Below are 17,599 nucleotides of genomic sequence, written 5' to 3' on the forward strand. Positions count from 1 at the left end.
TGGGTGCTGCTGAGGTACAAGACCTAGGGAGCTCAGCCAGGGAAGTTTGAAAAAATAGATAAAATCAGGAGCTGAGAGTTGAGGTGCAACCCTTGCAAGACGATCATGCAGCTGCTGGAACTGCTTGCAGCTCCTCCCTAGCTATCAGTCCTGAACGTTGAGCTGTTGTTGAGATGCTGCCACCATTTAACTGGCTTTCCCCCCTGCATCGGGGGCGATTGCCTCACCACCAGCAAAATGACCCCTAATTGGGGCTTCAATTATGTTTTGCAACCAAACATCCACTCCCTCCATCACTGACAACAGTTGTGTACTATCTTCATTATGCACTGCAGCAATTCACCGACGATCCTCAGACACACCTTCCAATCCTACGACCATTTCCACTCAGAAGGACAAGAGCAGCAGATACATGGAATACCATTGACTAAGTCCCCCTCCAAAGCCACTCACCATCCTGACTGGAAATATATCGCCGTTCCTTCACTATGCTGGTCAGAATCCTGAAATTCCCTCGTGAGGGTATTGTGGGTCTACCCACAGCACATGGACTGCAAACGGTTCAAGAAGATATCTTCCTGCCACCTTGTCAAGGGCAACTAGGGACAGTGCAATAAATGTTAGCCAGCCAGTGACATCCATGTCCCAGAAATGAATAAAAAAAGCCCCTCCCCCCCCCCCCCCGCCGGTGGACAGTCTCTGCATCCGTTCCCTCCACTGGGAAAAAGCCCTTTTGAAATGACTACCTGACTACTCAGACCCCTAGGAATCTAGTGGCCCACAAACCGGTAAACACTTTTCACCAACTCCTCACAAAAGTTAAAGACCCGACACCCCCATTCAACAGGATGAACATAATCTACAAAGATACCCTGCAAGGCCTGTGAAAAACAGTACATAGGACAAACATGAAGAAAAGTTGACCATATGAATGCATGAGCATCAACTCCCCACTGCCAGACTGAACCAGTACTCTGATTTCCACCCACACGGACAACGAAGGACACAAATCAACTGGGACAATGTAACCATCCTAGCACAGGCAAAATAGAGACACATGAGAGAATTCCTTAAAGCCTGTCACTCCAGCTGGAACTCAATCAATAAACATATTGAACAGGATCTGATATACAAACCATTCAGATACAGAACTGGAAGTACCAAAAAGCAGAGACACACAAGTACCAGGCAGGACAGACCGACAGCACTTTATCGAAGACACACTGATGATGTCACCTAGCAAGGTGACAAAACGTCTGCAGAAAACCACACCAGTTCAGCGAATGAATCTATGACCAAATCCATAACCCTACGAATCTTTTCAAAAACCCGAAGCCCTTTTGGCCGTATCACATCAAACAGCCAATCACACATGGCCACTCATCATTTCACCAGCTCTTCTACCTCCTGGTCCACCTCCGGGAGGTTTATAAAATCCTGGTTTCTATTCTCAGAACCTGCCTCAGCAAATTAACATGGATATTACATTTACAACATAGCCTTTACCTTGCTGATTTCTCTCAATTATGGCATTACATGCCGTGTACTGTAAAGCAAGTCAACGTTGAATTTATAAAACTACATTTTGTCACCAAAAGCATTATCGTTTTTGTAAATAAAATCTCACAAACAAAACAGAATGACCCTTTTCAGAAGCACAAAGCACTTTCAGTTGTTGAGAGTTTTGATTTTCCCTTGTCTATAATATAACAAAGAGCCACAATTGCTACATCGTTAAAAGCCTTTATGAATTATTAATCTGCACGAGATCATGTCAATCACCTTGTCTGGAAGTACCGGTTTTCTGATAGCCTGAAGTCAGATTAAATTTAATGTAACATAAATACCCTACTCCTTTCAGCTGCATCTTTGTTACAATCCAGACTGTTTCATGAAAAATTGTTGCACAATTAAAGAAGTAATTTTCACCCACAGATCATCAGCTCACATCTCTGTACAATTGAGAGAATACTGTAGCTTAGACATTGGACAGTAGTCCTGTAGGCTCGAAGTCAGGCCTCCTGACCTTTGTCTGATGTACATTCCTTTTGAAATAGAAATGCTAAATAGTAAAATGTACTCTTAAATCCCATTGCAGGATGATTAAGAGAAGGGGACTGTTCCACAAACATAGCTCAGGTATTTTCAAAGAACTGATTGGGGGTGGTCACAATGTACGAAACATTTGAAAGGTTAGATACAGTTCATACTTATACTGTCTAGCTTCTTAATATGGGCATCATGATAGTCTGACTGGCTCTCACTCAGAGCTGAAGCATCTTTAATACCCGATTCCAGTCGCTGACCAGAGTTGACAGTGAGATGTTCCAGTCTGCTCCCAGTATTCTGGTCTGGCGGTGTTTGTGTGTGTGTTTGTGTTGGGGGTAGTGTGGTTATAGTGTGGTCATCAGGAAGGGCTTTTGCCCGAAAAGTCGATTTCGCTGCACTTTGGATGCTGCCTGAACTGCTGTGCTCTTCCAGCACCACTAATCCAGAATCTGGTTTCCAGCATCTGCAGTCATTGTTTTTTACCTCGTAATGTGGTTACAGGGAGAGGGCTGGAGATAGGGCACAGTGTAGAGGGCTCGCTCCTTCCACCTCCTGTCGTGACCTGGCTAAGTCCCCTGTTTATAATTCACAATTTTAATAAGTGTAGAGCAGGCCATCCCTGCTGTTTCCCCTGACCTGCAGAGGGGTGTTGCTATGGTAACCTCTGTTAGGCCATCCAGTTGGGGTCTGCATGGAACACTTCAGTGCACGGAATCTTGTTGCCCACCAATTAAACAAAAACATTCTAATCAGATTCAAACCAAGCAAGGAGACTTCCTCTGCGTTTGTTTAAAAAATCTCGCTGATTTGAACTGATCTGTTGCTTTTTTACAAACTTTTTGTCAAGTACATCCTTTGAACATCCTGTACTTTCCAATACAGTGAAGTCGGGCTAAATTCTCCGATTTCTCCTTAAAGTGTGACGGCCAGTGAGTTTCACAGTGGCCCACAATCAATTTTCTAACACCGTCTTCTACATTTCTCCTCACTAATTATAATCCTGAGATGATGGCTGCATTTCTCATGAAATCGTGTTTCCTGTGCTCCAGGTAAGATCTTCTCCTGGTTTCCTTGTACCACCCACCCCTGCCCCAAAAGCCCAGCTGCCACTACTTCAGACTCTCCCAATCAGCATTGATCTCTCAGACCTGCAGGGGCTCGATCTGGAAACGGTCTCAAGGGGAAAGACAAGCTCCTTCCAGGACAGAGATCTGAAGGTGCTGCTGGGCTGTCTGGTGGAGAGGATGGGAATCCTTATCCTTGCTCACCTCCCCCATCCCCCAAAGGGGAACACCATAACAAAGACAACCAACCTTGGCATAAAGAGCAGTGTGGGTCAGTGCTGTGTACAGAGTGAAAAGATTTTCTGCACTCTGCAAGATCAAGTACCACCATCTTCTCTCTGTTACCTCTTACTCAGGATACGGCACATGCCTTTGCCAAGGCTCATGAACTACTTGCATGCATCGTGTTCCACCCAAGGGCTCACAGCATCACATCCTCCCAAACTGCTAACCCTTTCTGCATTTCCAGCTTACTCACTGGGAACACCTGATGACTTCTTGTGACAATGCTGTGGCTTTAGGAAGTGTGTTTTGTCCTGGTTACAATTAAGCAAAGTTTTAAGGCAGAGGTGCCGAATTGGCTAGTGAGAGCCTAGAAAGTAAACAACTTGGGAGGCCTTGTTTTTATTTAAAGTTGGAATAATAGGTGCAGCCTGGATGGGTGTGGCCAGCTCTCACAAATCAGGATTTCTAGTTTTTTAGTTTTTTAGTTTTGAAATTCAGCATCGGTTGCTATTGTGATGTTGAAAAAGTGGAACCTATTTTCCCCATCTCTTGATTATAGCCAAAAGCTAGCGGTTCTCTTCGTAGGTTGTTGGATTACATGTGAGACAAAATCTGTTTTCGAATTTGCCTTTTTGCCAAAAGGAGTGTTTACGGAATACTACTATATTGAAACAGTTAATTAGTAATAATTGTATCTATTGTTCTGTTAAGTTTTCCAGTCGAGTTAATTTATTCTAAGTTCTTCTTTCTTTTGTTGTATTTTAACTATAGCATTTGAATACATTACGTTTTGTTTAATAGCAAGTAGTTTGACTAGAAAATAGTTTCTGGAACATGGCACTTTACATCTGTCTTTAAAATAAGAAAAAATTAGGGCCTAGTCTACCTTCTTAAAATATTTTGAGAGGGTCTGGTCCATAACACTCTCCTGCTCATCATCACCTCCTTCCGCTCATGTGTCCCTCTCTGTCATACTGAGTCTCTCCCTTTATCTCATTGCAAAGAAAAGCTGGCCACACCGTCACAGATTGATCCCTCAACTGACCTACCTGTAATCACTACACTACATCACTTGAACTGACTGTGACCATCCCCATATAGTGTGATTGAATGACTGTGGTGGATCCTCTAACGTTCACACATCACCACTTACTCAAAGCACACGAATTGTATTTGGTGTGTAAGCAGCTGGCAGTCTGAGTGATGATAGTCTCTGACATTCTGTAACCTGGTGCTAAAGTTAATGAGCGTCAATCCGCCATGTCAGCATCGATGTGTGAAGTGCATTGGGTGATGGCAGGATGGGTCTTCACCAAGCTATAATTGTCAGGAACTGGCTCTGACCTTTCTGTTGGGAATTTTCACTGTCTACGTTTCGTGGTAGAGGAGAGATGTTTTGGAAAAGCGATGTAAGTCGGTCAAATTGGGCTTTTAATGAACTGCAAATGCACTGAAATAAGGTCGTCACCTCTTTGAACTCACCTTTCTAAGCTCAGGGCAAGTCAAGACCTTCTTTTGCAATGATGCAAATCTATACTTTTTTCTTTCTCACCTTATTTTGTCACCACACTTGTCATTACTCTCATGACATCAGGGTGGGAGAATTCACTCAAAATTTTAAAATTAAACCTAAGCCTTTCAAATTCACAACTGTCCCAGAAGATGGCATTCCAAGGTAATGTCTGGGACTGTAATTTTCAAAGTTTCCCAGCACTGGATCAAAATCCCATGGCCATTTGATGTCTAACCCAATAATTCAGACCTCTGAATCATTTATAGAGTCAGGGCAACACGAAAAGAGTATTAAATCCAATTCATCCATGAGGACCAGATAACTTAATTTAGTCCCATTTGCCAGCACTTAGCCCATATCCCTCTAAACCCTTCCTGTTCATATACCCATCCAGATGCTTTTTCACTGTTGTAATTATGCCAATGTCCACCACTTCCTCTGACAGCTCATTCCATGCACACACCACCCTTTGTGTGAAAACGTTGCCGCTTAGGACTCTTTTAAATCTTTCCCTTTTCATCTTAAACCTCTGCCCTCTAGTTTTGGACTCCCCCACCCCATGGAAAAGTCCTTATCTATTTACCCTCACGATTTTATAAATCTCTGTAAGGTCACCCCTCAGCCTCCAGGGAAAACAGCCAATCTGGCGGCAGTGACTCTGTTGTCATTGTGTATCCCTCCTCCACATTCGTGTTTTGCTCCTTGATTTGTTCCATTCTGACTTAATTTGCCTAACACCATTACCCTCTTTGTTATTGTCCAGTCTTCAATCTCAGCATAGACCATCGCATGTTTTTTTCTTTCCACTCTCTATCCTTGCATTTGCTTAAAACCTGGTACATCCCTTAGGCTAGGATTTAATGTGCTGAGTACTAAGTGTGGGCATAGGTGACTTCAAGGGGCATTAACCTACTTAGGCTCTCTTTATCACCCCAGCATGAAAGTTCATTGGATTGAGCATCAATTTGGTACTTAAGGGCTTCTCCTTGGTCCAATCAGGAGCCTGCTCACTGAATCCTTGCCCTGTCCACCACCCACCCAGAGGTAACTGCTCAATCAGAAATTTGTAGGCTCAGGGTTGGAAGCACAAGTGGCACACCATGACCAGCTTCACCAGTGGGTAAGAAAGTGGGTATTTTGGGGACACTATTGGGGATGGGGTGAGTAACCCTCCCTGTCCCAATTAGCCCCAGATTCAGGCAAGTGGAGCTTCCCTGTGAAGAAAACACTCCCTGTTCCCACCAGCTGGGAGAGAGGGTATTCAGCCCAATGAGTGGCTTAGGCCCTTGGAATCAAGGGTTATGGAGATAAGGCAGGAAGTGGATACTGATTAGGAATGATCAGCCATGATCATATTGAATGGCGGTGCAGGCTCGAAGGGCTGAATGGCCTACTCCTGCACCTATTGTCTATTAGCTGGTGATTCAAAAGCTTCACTTGTTGGCGGGCTGAGGATGCCCACCATGGATTTTCCTGCCCGGAGTGGAGGTGGTGAGAAAGGGACTGAGTACACCTCTGGGTGAACTCAACCAAATATTTGCCCTTTCCTCACCATCTCCAGGGAGGGGAAATTGCACCCTGACTTTACCCACTTCTGATGAAGGCATATTGGAGCCTGAGCAGACCATTCAGCCCCTTGAACCTGTTCCGCCATTCTAGACCATGGATTGATCAATCACCTCAATGGGCGTGTCAGTGACTCACTAACCTGAAAGTTTCTCCACAGATGCTGCCGAACTTGCTGAAAATTTCCTGGTTTTATTCACTGACTACATTTTGATCTCATCCTAGCCAATTTGCTGCAGTTTGGACAGAGCAGAGGTTCTGTGACTCATAGCCTCTGTCTTTGATTCTATTAACTCACCAAGAATCTTCTGATCCTTTGACTTTCTCAAAACAGCTTGCTGGAATTTTTCACCCTGGTTTTGGCAGGTTCCTAGAGAATGGGTGTGTCAGTTTTGAGGTGGATACAGAGAAGCAGAGGAAATCCCTTTTACAATGACCTCTCTCTCAGAAAGCCAATGCGATGGGGAGAGACTACGAGTGAGAATTTTGCAGGAACCTGACCGAGTCCAGGCTGGGGGTGGGGGATGGGGGATTGAAGGGGTGTGGTGAGGATGGGTGAGAGGTGGATTAAATAATATGGAAAATAATAAGATTCTGACAATGATTGACAAATGTGACCCTTGCTTTGTTTGTGATTGAAGTAATCAAGGTCCAGCCGATGGAGCAGCTGCTAACACAAACCAACCGAGCAGCCCTTTGAAGGTCACAGTGAAGATTATCAAAGATCCACTCCTGGACTACGGTTTTATGGTCTCAGAAGATTCACCAGTATGTGTGAAGTTTGTCACTGCAGGTAAATACCTGGGAATGGGAGGTTCCAATGTGGGCAGCACGGCAGCACAGCAGTTAGCACTGCTGCCTCACAGCGCCAGAGACACAGGTTCAATTCCAGTGTCAGGCGACTGTCTGTGTGGAGTTTGTACATTCTCCCCGTGTCTGCGTGGGTTTCCTCCGGGTGCTCCGGTTTCCTCCCACAGTCCATAAATGTGCAGGTTAAGTAAATTGGCCATGCTAAACTGCCTGTAGTGTTAGGTGAAGGGGTAAATGTAGGGGAATGGGTCTGGGTGGGTTGCGCTTCGGCGGGTCGGTGTGGACTTGTTGGGCCGGAGGGCCTGTTTCCACACTGTAAGTAATCTAATCGAACTGAGGGAAGGCCTGAAGTGTTTTCAAGAGGGGCTGAGGGTCTGATAGGGCCAGGGCTTTTAACTGATACAGTCCATCTCAACACCTCCAGCATTAACTCTGAACTCTTCTCAATCTTTGTCAGTTTTGCCATGGTGACAATACTTCAAGTGGAATTTTCTCTTCCCTGAAGATGGTCAGAAGGTGATATAATGGGCTTGGCCCCTCACCCTCTTCCTGCCACCTCGGTAATTAATTAAAATGATCCATAGACGGCCTTCTTGACTTCCACCAAAATGGTCAATTAAGGGCCTTAACCCGTCACCTTCCAAATTATCTGCCCCCTGGTGGACAAAGCTGCCTAGTTTCCAAACTGAGAAACCATGACAACTTGCAAACTAGGTTAAGGAATAGAGCCAGCATTTTATCCAACTAGTGACAATGGAGGCAGGGATGGGGGCAAGGGATTGGCCTCAAATCCACACCCCTATCCAAGCCTCCAACTCCTCCTGAGACCCCTTCCTCAAGAACCCACCCCACAATAAGATCATAAAAGTGGCTTATCATCTCATTGCTGGATTTTTTCCAGAGGGTAAGACACGACCAGTGGACGTTAGGACCCAGAGGTTCTCTCCTCACTTATTTAAAAAAGTTCATAGAGATTTGTAGGGCCTTTACTACTGTCTCTGATCAGCTGAAAATTAGCTACATCTTCAGCCACTTTGTCCTTAATGATAGGCCTAGATATTTGCCAATGCAAGATGTGAGGTTAATTGGGCTATAATTCACCAGGCTTCTGAATTTAATTTAATTTAATTTATTGTCTCGTGTACCGAGGCACAGAGGAAAGCTTTGTCTTGCGAGCAATACAGGCAGATCACCGAGTTCAGTAGCATAGATAACTGAACAATAGGTAAACAGCAGCAAAAACAAAAATACAGGTACAGGCGAATGTTAAGAGTTTGTGAGTCCATTCAGTATTCTAAGAACAGTAGGGTAGAAACTGTTTCGAAACTGGCTGGTGCGTGTGTTCAGGCTTCTGTACCTCCTCCCCGATGGTAGAGGTTGTAGAAAAACATTGAAGGGTGGGATGGATCTTTGAGAATGCTGGCGGCCTTTCCTTGACAGCGGTCCTGGTAGATGGATTCTATAGATAGGAGGTTGGCCTTTATGATTGTCCGGGCCGAGTTCACCATGGTGACGCATCATGGGTATACAGTGAGTATAGTAGGGGGATGAGTGCACAACCCTAGGGGCTCCAGCATTGAGCGTTAGTGAGTATGAAATATTGTCCCCAGTCTTCACTGATTGTGCCCTGTGGGTCAGGAAACTGAGGATCCAGTTGCAGAGAGTGGCTCTTAGTCTGAAATAACTAAGTTTAGTAATCAGTCTCGAGAGGATAATAGTGTTGAAAGCTGAACTGTAGTCAATGAGTAGGATTCTCATGTAGCAGTTCTTGGTGTCAAGATGTTCTAGGGCGGAGTGAAGGGCAAGTGATATGGCATCTGACATGGATCTGTTGGTCTGATAGGAAAATTGGAGTGGGTCAAGAGCAGTGGGGAGGCTGGAGTTGATTAATGCCATGACCAGCCTTTCAAAGCATTTCATGACCATTGAAGTTCGGGCCACTGGGCGGTAGTCACTGAGACATGCAGCATGAGCCTTCTTAGACACAGAGATAATGTTGGCCCTCTTGAAACAGGCAGGGACAGTGGCCTGCTGCAGGGAGAGGTTGAAGGTGTCTGAGAAGACCTCTGCCAGTTGATCTGCGCATGCTCTGAGTGCACGGCCTGGTACTCTGTTTGGTACCATCACTTTCCTTGGATTCACACGAAGGAAAACTGATCTGACCTCTGATGCAGTTCTTCTCCCTTTCTCAACTGTTGGAGTGACATGAGTAATTTTTTCAGTCTATGGGACCAGTTCCTCAGCTTTGATAGGTTACAGTCAGGGCATATGCATTGTCTGCACCAATTCTCCTTTAAAACTCTGGCATGGAATCTTCTGCTCTGGGTGATTTGTCACACTTTCATGCCTTTAACTTGTTCATTATTTTCATAGAATCATCATTGAATCCCTACAGTGCAGATAGAGGCTATTCAGCCCATTCAGTCTGCACTAACCGTTTGAACAGCATCTCACCCAATCTCCTTAACTCCACATTTACCACAGTTAACCCACCTAGCCTACACACTATGGGGCAATTTAGCACGGCCAATCCACCTAACCTGCACATCTTTGGACTGGCAGGAAACCGGAGCACCTGAAGGAAACCCACATAGATATGGAGGGGGAAGGTAGAAGCTCCACACAGGCAGATTTGCTTTGGTTATTTTGGTGAGCTCCTGTCCTTGGTCCAATATCAATTTCCTTATGATCTCTAGCATGCTGGTCCTCGGGTTCTACGCTGTGATTATTCAACACACACAAGAATCCTTAGTTCCATTGACATTATCTGTGTTCCCTAGTTCTTTATAAGAAAGTCACAAACAGGTACAATCCACCTCTCTCTCTCTCTCTCTCCACAATCTGAGAAATGCATCATTCCCTTTTCATTGAGATGAGACAAGCTTCAGGCAGCAAGATGTGCAGTTGTAAAAAAAAGTATGAATAATTATCTTTTTTTTAACCTTTGCATATGCTAATGGCTTCCCATGTACTTTCAGTTTTTTCTTCTCTTTCTGTGAGGGACAACTAATGCTCCATTCAAAAATATGCTGACTTCATTTTGCTTCTTAGGTGGTCCTGGAGAGGGAAAGCTATTCCCAGGTGACCAGATTTTACAAATTAACGACATGCCTCTGGATACAATTTCCCAGGAATGTATCGATAACATTATTAGGTGAGGACCCTTTTAGCGCATTCACTGAATGTAAAGTTTTAATAGTTACCACCAGCTAATCATTAATGGCCAGAGTCGTAGGTAGACAGGATAGTGAAGAAGATGTTCTGGTTTCCTTTATTGTTCAATGCATTGAACATAGGAGTTGGGATGTCATGTTGTGGATGTACAGGACATTGGTTAAGCCACTTTTGGAATATTTCGTGCAATTCTGTTGTCCTTCCTATCGGAATGATGTTGTGAAACTTGAAAGGTTTCAGAAAAGATTTATAAGGATGTTGCCAGGGTTGGAGGATTTGAGCAATGGGGAGAGGTTGAACAGGCTGGGGCTGTTTTCTCTGGAACTTCAGAGGCTGAGGGGTGACCTTATAGATGTTTATAAAATCATGAGAGGCTTGGTTGGGGTAAATAGCCAATGACTTTTCCCTGGGTGGGGGAGTCCAGAACCAGAGGGCAGAGGTTTGGGGTTAGAGGGGAAAGATATAACAGGGTCCTAAGGGGCTTTTCACGCAGAGGATGCTGCATGTATGGAATGAGCTGCCAGAGGAAGTAGTGGAGGCTGGTACAATTGCAACATTTAAAAGGCATCTGAATAGGAAGGGTTGAGAGGGATGTGGGCCAAATGCTGGCAAATGGGACTAGATTAATTTAGGATATCTGTTCGGCATGGATATGTTGGACTGAAGGGTCTGTTTCTGTGCTGTACATCTCTATGACCTTATTTGAGGGCTGTCTTTAAGTCCTTTAATAGGTGAACTTGCTATGAAGTTTGAATTGTGAAGTTTTGTGACCTTCAAAGTGCTATATAAATGCAAGTTGTTGGTGGCAAACTCAGAAAATAAAACAAAGCTAAAGTGTAGAAAATTGTTTGCAGTTCTAAAGGGAGATCACCAACAAGACTTAATTGAGTGTCATATGTCTCCTTAGTTCTACAGCAGCTCACCCAGACATCTTGCACAATAGTGTTCTATAATATAAACCATTACATATATTGAATTACACAAACAGTTGAGTTCTCAGTTACTCACAGAGACAAATATTCTGCTGCACTCACAGTCGACATTTCAATCGAAAATTCCGTTACACAGACAGTTGAGTAAGTTTTCACACACAAGTTTGAATATTCCATTACACACCCGGCCAGTTCTCTATTACATGCAAACATAATTGAATACCCCATTTTAAACACATTTGAAAATTCAAATACAAAGACAAACTTGTACGCACAATTGAATGCTTAGATATGCGTTAAGAGTGTGGTGCTGGAAAAGCACAGCAGGTCAAGCAGCATTCGAGGAGCAGGAGAATCGACATTTCAGGCAAAAGCCCTTCAACAGAAACCCTTTATTCCTGATGAAGGGCTTTTTCCCGAAACGTCAACTCCCCTGCTCCTTGGATGCTGCCTGACCTGCTGTGCTTTTCCAGCACCACAGTCTCGACTCTGATCTCCAGCATCTGCAGTCCTCACTTTCTCCTTCTTTGATATGTGCACTGCCAGGTTATACATACAGTCAAAAACTTGGATATACATATAGTCAAATACTCCGTGTACACACAATCAAGAACTCCATTCCAAGTACGATTGAATGCTCCGTTGTGTACCCTACACAAACAACCAGTACCCCATTACACATACAGCCAATTTCTCCATAAATACAGACAGTTGAACACTCTATTATCCACACAGTTGAGTTCTTGCTTGCTTACCTAAGATGAATTCTCCATTATATCCATAGTCCCACTATTTATAATTCAGTGTATTCTATCAGAAATGTAGTTAAAGAAAGCATTTTAAGTTAAAGATTGTTCATAAATGATAAACCAAAGCAAGGTGTATGTAGCGTGTGCATTTGTCAAACCCAGAGCCTCTTTTGTTGGAATATATTTCTCCTGTCCAATGCTTGTAGCTCTAGGATTCAGTGCTAAGGTGGTGATCATTACAAAAGAATCTCTCAGTAACATTACTGAATTTGATTTGCTTCCTGTTAAAGGTGTTATCAAGGGTCTTGGGCTTAATCAGTGTTGTCTGGCTGGATCTTAAGAACTGTTTAGCAGAATATATAGAATGGAGTTCCCACCTGTGTAGAAAACCTCACTGCAATCCCAATTTAAATACATGCCAAACATTGGAGGCAGGGTTTGTAAGAACCAAATATGTAAAACTAAGTATGGTCTGAGTTATGACTTGTACTCTTTTGGATGTATTTCAATCTCCAATGTGTTCATGATCACATCCAGAATGTGTAAGGCTGACGTCTTCATTAGACTTCACTCTGCTTTAATCTGGGCTGTGGGAGACTGCTTATAGGAAGGCATCTTTACCCTTTGTATCTGAACTCTGGACTTACACTGGAGCTTTAGTGCGATTGTTTATCAGAAATGTTTCTGATGCTGATGTCTTTGTGTAAACATTGGTTACCATGAGGGACTCTCCTTCTCAACCTTTCCCCTTGTCTGAGGTTCAAGTTAAACCACTACCATTACAGAAAGCCCTAATAGAGCCAGAGAGTCATGGAGATGTACAGCACAGAAACAGACCTTTCTCCAACTCATCCATGCTGATCAGATATCCTAACCTAATCTAGTACCATTTGCCAGCGCTTAGCCCTATATCTCTCTAAACCCTTCCTATTCATATACCTATCCAGATGCCTTTTAAATGTTGTAATTGTACCAGCCTCCACCACTTCCTCTGACAGCTCGTTCCATACATTCACCACCCTCTGCGTGAACACGTTGCTTCTTCAATCCCTTTTATATCTTTCCCCTCTCACTCTAAACTTATGCCCTCTAGTTCTGAACCCCCCCCCCCAACAATAGAAAGACTGCATTGTGAATCTTTTTATTTCTTTATTTCTTATTTTCCTAACATATACTGTGTATATCTGTCATGTTCTGTAACTTATTTCTTTATTTTCTCTAATTTTATACCTGAGATTTATACCTAGGTATTTTGTACTTAAGGTGCCACTGTGTGTTGGTGACATTGTACACTTTTCACTGCGCTCCAGTACTTTTGTAACTTGAGCACACGTGACACTGAACCTAATTCTAATTCACCAGTCACCTCTCTTTCTCAAATGAGAGAGCAGTCCCATGGGGCTTGTAAGATCGTGGCAATTTTATTTTTAACATCGAACTACAATCTGAGTGAGATAGACGGACTAGATCAGATTGGGATGTCTGGTCAGTGAGGACAAGTTGGACAAAAGGGTCTGGTTCCACGCTGTACAACTCTTATGAGTCTTATGTGTTGCTGTTAAGTTCAAGCCTGTGATCCCGGAAAATAATATTCTGTGCCAGGAGCTTAATTTTGCAGGTTTTAGTCAAGTGTCCTTTTTTTTCTGCATTGGACCCATATTGCTTTAATATTTGTCAAATTGTTTATTGCAGGGAATGTGGTGACACTGTTACAGTGACTGTCCTGCGAAATACCCCTGTAAGTACAATCTTTTGACTTTTAAAAGCAGAGCTTTCCAATGCTACTCATGGTCATCAGTTCGATTCCAGTCTCGGGCGACTGTCTGTGTGAAGTTTCCATATTAAATTACTAAATTGCCCCTAGTGTTCAGGGATGTGTGGGTTAAGTGCATTAGTCAGGGGAAATGTAGAGTTATATGGTAGGGGAATGGGTCTGGGTGGGATACTCTTCAGAGGGTCGGTATGGACCTGTTGGGCCAAATGACCTGTTTCTACACTGTCGGGATTCTATGGGTTTATTCACAACTCGGTTGCAGTCCAGGAGAGATCCACTCGACGTGATTCAGATTCATTCCCAAATACTTTAGTCTGGCATTTGCAATGGCAGTTTGAATGGCATGCCTTAGATGGAGAGGCTAGACAGGATGGGATTGTATCATGCGGAGTTTTGAAGACTTATTAGTGAAATAACTAACAGATATAACAAATCTATAGATGGGATGGATGCTGACATTTACAGTGAGCACTTGATCTTGGACACGGGAACAGGAGCAGGCTATTTGGCCTGTTCCTTCAGTCAGCTGTACCTCATCTCTAAGTATTCCAATAAAAATCTATCAAACTTCAATTGACCCTGTTTCCTTAGCATTAAGAGAACTAGATGTCTTGAAGTAAGCTTGCAGAAAGCCACCTGACTCTGAACAGGATGGTGCTTTATGTTCAATTAACATTTGATGGGGCTTGATGAGACTGTGCACTGCTCCAAGTTTGACACAAATTCAACCAGCTCACGTCAGAAGGGTTTGATTCATGCTTCAGTGGCCATTTGTCTTGTGTGATGTGTTATCAAGCTACATAATCAAAGAAGTTTCCAGGCTTCATGCAGGATACAAACGAAGATTTGATCATTAATCTCAGCATATCCTAAAGTGGAGCAGCACCCATCAACTAGACCTCCAGCTCTCTCTATCTAGTTAGAAGTACATGCTATTACGGGGATATTGGATGAGCTTCAGTGCAAGACTGAGGCAAGCACTAGACTTTTAGAGTTGAATTATTAAACCGAGATGCCATGTCCTCTTTCAGATGGATACAAAAGTTCATGTGGCGCAATTTGAATGGTTTATTGCAAAGGGAATTAACTGCAAGAGTAGGGAGATTATACATTAATTTTACAGGGCTTTGGGGAGACCACATCTGGAGTACTGTATACAGTTTTGGTCACTGTACTTATGGAAGGATGTTAATGCATCAGAAGCAGTTCAGAGAAGGAATACCTGGAATAAGTGGATTGCCTTAGATGGAGAGGCTAGATAGGATGGGCTTGTATCCCGTGGAGTTTTGAAGTGTTATAAGTGAATTAACTAAAACATCTAAGATCCCAAGGGGTCTTGAATGGGTGAATGCTGAAAGAATTCAGGTTTCCTCTGTGAGAGAATCTGAGAACTGGAGATCATTTTTTTAAAATGGGGGGCACCCATTTAAAACAAAGATGAGGAAGCCCTTTCTCTCTCATAGGGTTGTGGGCCTTTAGAATTCCCTTCCTCACGAGGTAGTGGATGCAGAGTATTTAAATATTTTTTAAGGCAGAGATAGACAGATTCCTGATGACTGAGGAGTTGAAAGATTATCAGGGAGATACAGGAATGTAGAGTTGAGGTTAAAATCAAGAGGAGGCATGATGGCTCAGTGGTTAGCAGTGCTGCCTCACAGGGCCAGAAACCTGGGTTCGAATCCAGTCTTGGGTGACCATGTGGAGTTTGCACAATCTCCCTTAGTCTGTGTGGGTTTCCCCCTGTTCTCTGGTTTACTCCCACAGTCCAAAGATGTGTAGGTCAGGTGAATTGGTAGTGCTAAATTACCCATTGTATTCAGGGGTGTGTAGATTAGGTGAATTAGTCAGGGGTTACTGTTGGAGAATGGGTCTGGGTGAGTTACACTTTGGAGGGTTGGTGGGTGGACTTGTTGGGCTGAAGGGCCTGGATCCTACAATAAAATCAGAACAGCCGTGATTTTATTGAAGAGCGAAGTAGGCTCATAGGCCTACTCTCTTGATCCTTGTTTGTATGTTCGTATTTTAGGTTACAATCAAACTTTTGGAACTCAGAACATCAGTGCAGGGTTTTCCCAATTGCCACACATTGTCAACACAAAACGCCAAAGCTGTTGTTTAAGTGCCATGGTTTCTGTTTGTATACAGGGGCCCAAGTCATCATTTATTACTGAAGAAAAGCGAGCCAGATTGAAAAGCAACCCAGTCAAAGTACACTTTGCTGAGGAAGTGATCGTCAATGGCCAAGTACAGGTTTGTGCCTTCCACAGGCATTTAGCCCACTGACTAGTTCAGCCAGATTATAATTAATCTGATTTGCTCCCAGTATGTTCTGGACTGGGTAACTTGTATTTTTCTATATAACACTAGGTGCCTTATTGGTTTTATGCTTCCTGAGGGCCTGAATAATGTTGATTGTGGCGAGCGTTGGTGAAACCTGAGTCCCATACTAGTATTTTAGAATTAAACAAAGCTAATTACATTGGGAAATCGACAGATTTGGCCCAGTGGGCCATGCAGAAAGACTAAAATGTCGGACTATTGATGAACATTAAAGGAGATATTTAATTCCTCCAACTAAAATATATTTAGAAAGGAGGAAAAGAATATGAGGGATAAATGCATCCATAGCTAAGTAAGGAAGTTAAAGATAACATACGGGCAAAAACTAAGGCATGCCATATTGCAAAGAGCAGTGGCAGGCTGGAGGATTGGGAAACTTTTAAAGACCAGCAAAGGGTGATTCAAAAGTAATAAAAAGAATGAAGGTTAATTATGAAAGAAAACTAGCTCAAAATATAAAAACAGACAGCAAATAATTTTATCAGTATATTAAAAGGAGAGTAGCTAAGATGAATGTTGGCCCTTTCGAGGTCGAGGAATTAATAGTGGGGAGCACAGAAATGGCAGAGACTCTAAATCAATACTTTACCTCAGTTTGCACAGTGGAAGACACTGAAACCATCCCAATTGTAACAGGTAATGCAGAGATTATAGAAAAGGTAGAATTTGTAGCAATCACCATCAATAGGGAGAAAATTCTGAGCAAAGTATTGGGATTAAAGGCAGACAAGTCCCCAGGATCTGATGACCTATACCCTATAGTCTTAAAGGAAGTGACAGCGGGGATAGTGGATACATTAATTATAGTATTCCAAAATGTCCTGGAATCTGGAAAGGTTCTAGTGGTTGGAAAATTGCTAATGGAAGACAATAGTTCAAAACGGGAGATAAATAGAAAGTAGGAAACCACAGAATGGTTCGTTTATTGTCTGTCATTGGGAAATTGTTTGAATTCATTATTAAGTGGTATTACATTTGTAAAGTAAAAACAAACCACCACAGTCAGTGTGGTTTGATGAAGAATAATTCATTTTCTTTGTGAAGAGTAATTCATTTAATTTGCTAGAACTCTTTGAAGATGTAACAAGTGAAGTGGGTAATGGAGGTCCTGTAGATGTAGTATATCTGGACTTCTGGAAAGCATTTGATAAGGTGCCACACATAACTGGTCTGTGGTTTCCTACTTCTGCCTCCCTCCAGATAATGTGGAACTGGAAGGAACCTGTGTGTCTTCCCCATCAGGTTATTAAAAATAGTTTGTGCTCCAGACATGTGTGGACTTTGGATCCCCTGATACTTCATACCATGGTGCCAACTCTCAGTTATGCCACTACTTTTTTGGATGCCCAGAACAAAATTTAGTGCCCTCCAACTAGCCACGTTTTGAGGCCTTCTTTCACTAA

At 43.1% G+C, this 17,599-nt stretch overlaps 1 protein-coding gene across 1 annotated transcript in view; it reads left to right on the forward strand.

Annotated features, from left to right (window-relative positions):
• The first annotated feature begins 2,172 nt into the window (after positions 1–2,172).
• The window catches only part of LOC132820020 (FERM and PDZ domain-containing protein 1-like), a 43,950-nt gene continuing 28,523 nt past the window's right edge, over positions 2,173–17,599 (forward strand). Inside the window, 5 exon segments of the mRNA XM_060831947.1 lie at positions 2,173–2,192; positions 7,059–7,210; positions 10,279–10,381; positions 13,775–13,820; positions 16,002–16,106. Coding sequence (XP_060687930.1) covers positions 2,173–2,192; positions 7,059–7,210; positions 10,279–10,381; positions 13,775–13,820; positions 16,002–16,106 — 426 coding nt within the window.

This window comes from Hemiscyllium ocellatum, chromosome 11 (genome assembly GCF_020745735.1).
Source record: "Hemiscyllium ocellatum isolate sHemOce1 chromosome 11, sHemOce1.pat.X.cur, whole genome shotgun sequence".
NCBI classification, from domain to species: Eukaryota; Metazoa; Chordata; class Chondrichthyes; order Orectolobiformes; family Hemiscylliidae; genus Hemiscyllium; species Hemiscyllium ocellatum.